The following is a 9,028-nucleotide window of genomic DNA, read 5'->3' as shown; positions in this document are numbered from 1 at the left end:
CTGGAAGACACACCATTCCCAGAGAGCCCGTGTGTTCTGAGGGCTGGGAACTGGCAGGGAGCCCTCCCTCATGGCGCTGCCCCCACAGCAGCTCTCCAAAGACTAGGAGGGCAAGGAAAGGAAAGGGTCGAGGAGTATTCGATCACAATAGAAACCCTGCCACACGAGGGAAAGTTGACGGACCCAGGAATATTCAGCCTAGAGAAGAGAAAACTTGTTGGGACCTATCCTGAGAACTGACTTCCATGAAGGTTGTTCTGTAGGGCTTTGGGTAGAAACACCAGGCCAGCGGCTGGGGCCAGTGGCTCATGGCTATAATCCCAGCACTTTGGGCAGCTGAGGTGGGGGGATCACCTGAGATCGGGAGTTTGAGTCCAGCCTGGCCAACATGGTGAAACTCCGTTTCTGCTAAAAATACAAAAATTAGCTAGGTGTGGCGGCACGTGCCTGTAATCCCAGCTTCTTGGGAGGCTGAGACAGGAGAATTGCTTGAACCCGGGAGGCGGAGGTTGCAGTGAGCCGAGATTGTGCCATTGCACTCCAGCCTGGGTGACAGAGTGAGGCTCTGTCTCAAAAAAATAAAAAAAAAGAAAGAAATAGCAGGTCAGCATGCAGATGCCACCGGGGCACAGGTCTCATCTGGATTGAAGGAAGAACTTTCTGGCAGTGTCAGGAAGGACACTACCCTGGGAAGCAGCTCATTCTTTCATTTCCTCTCTATGTGTTTACTGTGTGCACACTTCAGCCCTGGCAGTCTCTAGTTGCTGAGGATACAGTAGTGAACAAAATGGCTAACTGCCTGCCCTCGCGGAGTTGACCCACTGGTGTCTGGACATCCTGGGAGATGAGATGGAACGTGCAGGGGCGATGTGGAGCATTAGCCTGGATGGACTTGACCTGCTCCGGAGATTCCGTAACTTTCTTGGCTTTAAGAAACCTAGTTTGTTTTCATTTCTCTGATATAGACTTTCAAAATTTGGAAAGAACTTCACCAAGACTGTATTGTTTTCATGGTTTCCAGTAGAAACAAGCCTGTGAATTAGTATATAGGGATGCAACAAAACTTTTTTATGTGGCGGTGGTAAAAATTGCCTTTGGATAAGTCTTAGGAAAATAAAATTTCTCCATTTAAAAAGAAGCTCCAAGTCTAGTGTAGTGGCTCACACCTGTAATCCTAACATTTTAGGAGGCTGAGGTGGGAGGATTGCTTGAGCCTAAGAATTCAAGACCTGCCAGGGCAACATAGTGAGAACCCATCTCTAGAAAAATAAAAATTAGCCTGGCAGAGCTACACGTCGGTACTGCTACTGTACTGGACTGGAGGCAGAGGCAGGAAGATTGCCTGTACCCAGGAGTTCAAGGCTGCAGTGAGCCATGATTGTGCCACTGCATGCCAGCCCAGGCCACAGAGCAAGACTCTTTGTCTAAAAAAGCAAAGAAGCCCCAGTTGGTCTATTTTTTTTAATGTTTATTTTATTTAAGCTATATTGGGACATTAACATTGTCAACATGAGGAATTCTTTGTAGAGAACAGCTGGGTCACAGACATTACATATTCCGTCCTTGACATGAACATGTAGGAACTCAACTGAAACAGACCCATCGTTACTGTCATCCAAATGCTTACTGCCGTCCCAGAGAAGCCCCGCTCATTTTCATTTTTCTAATGGCTGGTATTTACGTTCCCAAGTTCATTCTCCACCATAGCACTCTTTATTCTTCACCACCTGTCTCTTCCTGGCTTGCACTTTCTTTTGCATAGTAAACATTCTCAGGATAGATCCAGTTTTCCATTTTCGTATTTTCTCCCTCTCAATGAACCGCAGTTGAGATCTGTATTACCCTGGAAAAAGAGAGAAAGATAGATAGTGAGCAAGGTGAGCAAGTCCATGTGGGTCAGAGCTGGGAACTCTGACATCTTTGCTCCTCTGACATCAGCTCCCTGAGATGCCTAGGAAGCTTCTGCAAAGGCTTCCTTACTAGTAATGGATACTGTTGAGTCATACCTAGCTTGTTCTGCATGAAGTTCTGAGAGTTAAGAGACACATTCTTTGGGCTTAATGTACCCCTACAAGTCATTGGGTGGGCCCAGAGTGCAGTGCCCTGGGATACAGAGCCCTCCCTGAGAGCCTGCCTGTGATGTGTCACAAGGGGTTTTGCTATTGTGATGTGACCATCTTCCAAAGAAAGAAAAGCTACTGCACATCACATTCCCACAAATGGATTTTTAAAATTAGTAAGGTTTCCTTATGGAGTTCATGGAATATTTGCACCCAGTAGAGCCATTCACAGTCTCACCCCTGCCTACCCTACCCTGCTAGCTTCATCCCCCACCACGCTGCAGGTCTCTGGCCTCATCCTGAGCCCATCTGCTCCAGCCAGCCTGTGCCCTTATGTACCTCCCACCTTTGCACTTTTGTGTGTGTTGGGCCTTCTATCTGGAATTCCCTTCTCTCCTCTGCCTGGTGAAGGATCGGTTTTATTTATTCTCTTACATTTCTGTTAAAATATTTTATTTTTATGTTTTTAATTTTTTTCCTTTTCAGTTTTAATTTTTTTTTTTTTTTTAAATTTTTCTGGAGACAGAGTCTCACTGCAACCTCTGCCTCCCAGGTTCAAGCAATTCTCCTGCCTCAACCTCCTGAGTAGCTGGGATTACAGGGACCTGCCTTCATGCCTGGCTGATTAAATAAAAACAAAATGGACAGATCAGGACATGGAGAGTAGACCCCAGAGGCACAGCCTCATCACCTCTGGTGGCAGGATGGCAGCCTGATGGCATGGAAGTAGATCCTTGCTGTGACAGAGCAATTGTACCAGGTCCAGCCAAGCCAGGGCAGGGGACCTGCTTTAAAGGATGTCTAATCCTGGAGCCTAAGACTCCTAGGGGAAGGAGCTGAACTGCCTACTGACTCTTGGTGTGCAGGAAGCCTCATGAGTAGTCCCCACCTAGGTCAGAGCTCACTGGGAAGGATCCCTTTCAGGTGTTTGCCCTGAAAGGAGATGGTTACACATTAATGCAGAGACAAGCTTCTGATTTCCTTAACTTCCTGAGCTAACCATTATTTCAGGGTTAGAGAATTCAGAAAAAGATTCTGTGCCCCATATTTTATCTCCTCCCTAAGCAAATGGTCAGATAAAGCTCAGCTTCACATCAAAGGTCAATGGGGTTATCGCTTTTGGCCAAAACCCAAACTGACCACCATTACTGAAAGATAGCGAATTGTAACTGAGCAGGGAACCTTACCCTCCTCACTAGGGCTGATTCAACAAGATGTTGGTTCAGGGAGGCCAGATATAATTCCGAGAAGCCATGGAGGGTGGTGCTTAGGGTTCAGCCCACCCCACCTCCCAAAGTGAACCAAGTCTTTGATTTTTTGCTGCCCTGGTTAATCCCACACAGATGGCAACCATATCAATCTCCACAGTAACTTCAAATAAAAGATAACTTGCCTTTTCATAGCACAAGGTGTGTGTGACCATGAGGAAGTCACCGAACTTCTCCAAGCTCATTTTCCTCACCTGACAAATGGGGGTAGTTATACCTACCTTGTAGGATAGAAAAGAGAGTGAAAAGCATTTTCCATGCACTTAGCCACCACCACGTTCATTTTTTACATTTTTTTTTTGTAGAGATAGGGCCTTGCTATGTTGCCCAGGCTGGTCTCAAACTTCTGGCCTCAAGTGATCCTCCCACCTTGGCCTCTCAAAGTGTTGGGATTAGAGGCGTGAGACACTGCGCCCAGCCCTTTGAGTTTCCTTTACTTTCCTAGCACTTGGCTCTTGTTCAAGGAGAAACCTCCACACCCTGGCTGCGTGTATCTGGGTGGTTCTCAAACTCAGTCACACATCTGAGTCACCTGGAGGGCTTGCTAAATCACAGATGCTGGGCGCACCCCCGGAGCTCCTGATGCAGTAGGTCTGGAGCCAGGCCTAAGAATAGGCGTTTCTAAGAATGTCCTAGGTGACACTGATGCTGCTGGTCCTGGGACCACGTTTTGGGATCCACTCTTCCAGAATCACATTCTGTGCCTTACTCTTCACTTTCTTTTTGCTTCTGTCCATGGGAAAAGGAGTGATTGATCTTGTTTTTGGAATAAGGAAGGAACCAGGAAGGCAGAGCTGAGCCCCACCTAATCTCTCCTTTTAGATCTACTGCCAGGGATGCTGGGTTCTGATCGTTCCTCTCCTGGGAATAGTGGCTGCTCCCCAGGGATTAAGCCTGCATTTGTTCAGTTCTGCAGTTATCTTTTTTTTTTTTTGAAACAGAGTCTTGCTCTGTCACCCAGGCTGGAGTGCAGTGGCGTGATGTCGGCTCACTGCAACCTGTGCCTCCTGGGTTCAAGCAATTCTAGTTCCTCAGCCTCCCGAGCAGCTGGGATTACAGGCGTGCGCCACCATGCCTGGCAAATTTTGTATTTTTAGTAGAGTTGGGGTTTCAGGTATCTTTAATTTTGAGGCAAAGTACGAGGATGCCTATGGTGGACGCACATTAAAGCCACATCCTCAATCTAGAATTACAGCATAGTAAAACTGGTATTTGGGCCAGGCGTGGTGGCTCATGCCTGTAATCCCAGCACTTTGGGAGGCCAAGGTGGGTGGATCATGAGGTCAAGAGATTGAGACCATCCTGGCCAACATGGTGAAACCTTGTCTCTACTAAAAATACAAAAATTCGCTGGGCATTGTGATGTTCCTCTGTAGTCCTAGCTACTTGGGACGCTGAGGCAGGAGAATCGCTTGAACCTGGGAGGCGGAGGTTGCAGTGAGCCGAAATCGCACCACTGCACTCCAGCCTGGTGACAGAGCAAGACTCTCTCTCAAATAAATAAACAAATAAATAAAACTGGTATTTTGACTTTTTTTTTTGTTTGAGATGGGACCTCGCTCTGTTGCCCAGGCTGGAATGCAGTGGTATGATCATAGATCATTGTAACCTCAGACTCTTGGGCTCAAGGGATCCTCCTGTCTCAGCCTCCCGAGTAACTGGGACTACAGGTGTACACCACCATGCCTGGCTAATTTTTTTACTTTTGTAGAGGCAGGGTTTCACTGTGTTGCCCAGGCTGGTCTTGAACTCCCAGGTTTAAACCATCTTCCCACCTCAGCCTCCGAAAGTACTAGGATTTACAGGCACGAGCCACTGCGCCCAGCCTATTTTAACTTTTATATATTTATCTCCAATATTTTTCATCCTTGATTAGTTCTGAATTCAGGGGAATAAAGACTACTTTACATTGTTTCCTCAAAATCCCACCTGCACTCGGTGTTCGAGAAATGGCAGCTGTGATGATAATTATCATTTTCTTAGCATTAGAGACCTGAACTCAACCAGGATTGATGAAATATCCAGTGAAGAATGATATTGTGGGGAACATGAAAGATGAACACACATTGCCATAAGCTTGTGGATGTCCCAGTGACTGTGTACTAAGCACTAGGTACCAAGGCTAGCGTCAAGTGGCATCACACTTGGGAACCGCCCTTCCATGCAGATGGGGGAACATCAGGTCGGCCAGCACCTGTGATACAGGTGAACAACGCCCCACCCGAGGGCTGTGAGCATCTAAAGGGGTTTTGCAGCTAAACAGGGAGGGGAAGAGCTTTGTGCTTCCTGTTGCATGAGACTGGGTGTGACAAAGACTAGAGCTGGGGAGCAGGGGGAATATGGCTGGGTCACATAGTACCACTGCTAGGAGCAAAGCCAGTGCAGGGAAGGAGCACTCTGAGCGAGGTCGTCCAGAGCAGAGTCCACACCTACCGGCTGTGGCCTAGGACACGGAGGGGCTCACTCCTCAGAAAGGGTTTTCGAGGTGCCTGTCTTGGACACCTGGATGATCTCCACAGAGGTGATGCCCTTGCCGGCCACGCGGTGTCTGGTGCGCAGCTTGTTTAGGGCAGTCTCTGCCATGCCCGCTCGCTCCTCAGCATCATCCAGCTCATGCACTGTCTTCCTGTATCGAGCCAGGGTCTGGTTGGCCTGGTCCTCCTGTGACAAAGGCACGGCAGGAAACGGGGCATAAACATGGCTGGTTCTGGTTAAATGTGCATTTTTTTTTTTTTTTTTTTTTGAGAGACAGTCTCGCTCTGTCACCCAGGCTGGAGTGCAGGGGCACGATCTTGGCTCACTGCAACCTCCACCTCCAGGGTTCAAGCGATTCTCCTGCCTCAGCCTCCCAAGTAGCTGGGGTTAAGGTGCCTCCCACCATGCCTGACTAATTTTTGTATTTTTAGTAGAGATGGGTTTCACCATTTTGGCCAGGCTGGTCTCGAACTCCTGGTTTCAGGGGATCCACCCACCTCAACCTTCCAAAGTGCTGGGATTACAGGCATGAGCCACCACCATGCCTGGCCTCTTTACAAGTTCTTATCTCTGGTATGTAGTGTCTGGTTGCCCCTCCCACTGGATTCCAAGGAGGAGACGCCATGGACATGAGCCTCACAGAATCATCTTAGGGCCTACGCTTGCTTCTTTCCCTGTGGTTAATTCCCAGAAAGGCTGGGGACCTGCACTGAGAAAACAAGCGTCAGGGAAGGAGGAGCAGGGAGGCGCATAGGCACCCACCGCCTCCTCGATCTGCCTCTTGTAGATCTTCAGCTTGTTCTGTAGCTTCTCCACCAGCTCCTGCATGCGCTGGTTGGTCTTGTTGTCCTCCTCTGTCTGGAAGATCAGCTCTTTGAGGCGACGCTCGTTCTTACGCAGCGTCTTGACCGTCTCCGCGTGCTGTTTCTGTTCCCCGTCCAGCTCTGTCTCTAGTTCCTTGATCTGTGGGAGGAAGAGAGGAATGCAGCTGAGCGAACACGTGTGTTTTGTTTTTTGTTTTTTTGACGGGGTCCCGCTCTGTTGCCCAGGCTGGAGGGCAGTGGCGTGATCATGGCTTACTGCAGCCTTGACCTCCTGCGCTCAAGCGATCCTCCTGCCTCAGCCTCCTGGAACGCATGGTTTTGAGCTTCAGAGCTCAGTGGCCTCAGACAGGGGCCTTGTGGCTGCAGTATCCGCCTCCTGCCCAGAGGTGAGGGGATGGACCCTGGACAGGAGAGTCGGGTGGGCTCTGCCTTTTACAGGCCATGCTGTGGTTGTCAAACACTCTTGAGCCTCAAATTCCCTCCTCTGGAAAATGGGGGTGTCAGGGAGTCAGACAAAATGATGGAACTTTCCGGGCCCTTCCAGCTCTGGCATTTCATGGGGTAAAGACTAAGCCTTGTTTTCTTTCAGTGAGTAAAAAAAGGCAAGGAGTATATTGGGGATTACTCTGCTCAAGGCTAAGGACATTCCAGGGAGGAAGGTGACAGGGAGGGAAGGAGGAGAGGAGAACTTGAGAGAAATTAGAGCTCTTTTCTCAATTTCCTTTTCTCTTTCTTACCCTCCCTCCCTTCTTTCTTTCTTTCCTTCTTTTCTCTTTTTTTCTGAGACAGGGTCTGGCTCTGTCACCCAGGCTGAAGTGCAGTAGTGCTGTCATAGCTCACTGTAGCCTCAATCTCCTGGGCTCAAGCTAGCCTCCCAACTCAGCCTCCTGAGTAGCTGGGACTACAGGCATGTGCCACTACACCCAGCTAATTTTAACTTTTTTTTTTTTTTTTGTAGAGATGGAGGGCTCATTATGTTGCCTCAGCTGGTCTCAAACTCCTGGCCTCAAGCGATCCTCCCGCCTCAGCCTCCTAAAATATTAGGATTACAGGCGTGAGCCGCTGCACCTGGTCCTTTCAATTTCCTCTTCTTTCCTAGCACTTGCATAACCCGATTCTTCATCAAACCCAGGACATGTTTTTTGGCAAAAGACAGGCGTCTCACACACACACCCCCCACCCCACCAGATCCCCATTCCTCCCTTAGCAGAGCCCTGCATCGCCCTCACCCTGGCCTCCAGCTTCATGATTGTGCGCTTCCCGCCTTTCAGAGCCAGCTGCTCGGCCTCCTCCATCTTGGCCTGCAGGTCTTTGATGGTGACCTCGTAGTTCTTCTTGATCTTCTCCAGGTGCATGCAGTGGTCCTGCTCTTGCCGGAGTTCTTCTGCCATGCGGGTGGCCTGCAAGTGGGGAGAAGAGCAGGAGTTAGAGCTGGGTGCTACCCAGGCTCGTAGCTCCTTTGAGAGATGTGAGAACTTGTCTCCCTGTCTCTAGGAAACCAACTGGTTGACAGGGGGAGCCCCGCTGACATGCCGCTGGGGTTTGGTGGAAGGGGTGCCCTATGCTCCCTTTTGCCCCCGAGAGGGGTGAGGGAGCCAAGCTCATGCCTCCCATCTTCACAGACTCCCACCAGCCGGGCACACTCAAGCCAAACCCTACTGACTGCCCTCTCCATGAGGGGCACAGCATGGAGGGTGGGAAAAGCACAGCCTCTGGAGTTGGAAGACCCAGGACTGTGTCCAGCCCTGAGTGACCTTCAGCATGTTGCTTGTCCCCTCTCAGTCCCTTTCTCCTTACATTCGTTCCACAGATGTTCATGAGGGTCTACGGTGGGCCAGGCATGGGCCTGTGCTCTTGGGAGGTAGCAACAAGTAAGACCAGCAATGTTCCTGAACTCCTGGGATTTCCATCAAGTGAGAGGAGCCTGATGATGAGAATCTGTATTCCTTCATCTACCAAGTAGGGAGTAAACAGAACCCACCACTCGAGGCTGGTGTGAACACCCGAAGGGATACTGGGCTGAGAGCACTTGGGGGCACATCCTGCCAACGTCCTCCTCTGCGTCCCTGGGCTCATGTCTCTTCCTTTTACTAGCCCTTCCCTCAAGGCGGTTTGATTTTATTGTTTTTGTTATTATTTCATGTTTTGAGACAAGGTCTTGTTCTGTCACCCAGGCTGCAGTGCAGTGGCGGGATCATGACTCACAGCAACCTCAAACTCCTGGGTTCAGGTGATCCTCCCATCTCAGCCTTGTGAGTAGTTGAGACTACAGGCACATGCCACGATGCCCGGCTAATTTTTAACATTTTTAGTAGTTGCTATATTGCCCAGGCTGGTCTTGAACTCATGGCCTCAAGCAATCCTGCTGCCTTGGCCTCCCGAAGTGCTGGGATTACAAGTG

General features: G+C 49.6%; 1 protein-coding gene across 2 annotated transcripts in view; it reads right to left on the bottom strand.

Moving 5' to 3' along the window:
- Positions 1-1,447: 1,447 nt before the first annotated feature.
- Positions 1,448-9,028, bottom strand: part of MYH16 (myosin heavy chain 16) — a 74,757-nt gene continuing 67,176 nt past the window's right edge. Inside the window, 4 exon segments of one of the 2 annotated variants that reach the window (NM_001431097.1) lie at positions 1,448-1,843; positions 5,762-5,989; positions 6,566-6,766; positions 7,857-8,027. In NM_001431097.1, the coding sequence (NP_001418026.1) occupies positions 5,789-5,989; positions 6,566-6,766; positions 7,857-8,027 (573 nt within the window). In that variant the 3' untranslated portion in view covers positions 1,448-1,843; positions 5,762-5,788. 2 annotated transcript variants of the gene reach the window in all.

The sequence above is a fragment of the Macaca mulatta genome, chromosome 3 (assembly GCF_049350105.2).
Source record: "Macaca mulatta isolate MMU2019108-1 chromosome 3, T2T-MMU8v2.0, whole genome shotgun sequence".
Lineage (NCBI taxonomy): Eukaryota > Metazoa > Chordata > Mammalia > Primates > Cercopithecidae > Macaca > Macaca mulatta.
This window is presented reverse-complemented; position numbering and strand designations above follow the sequence as displayed.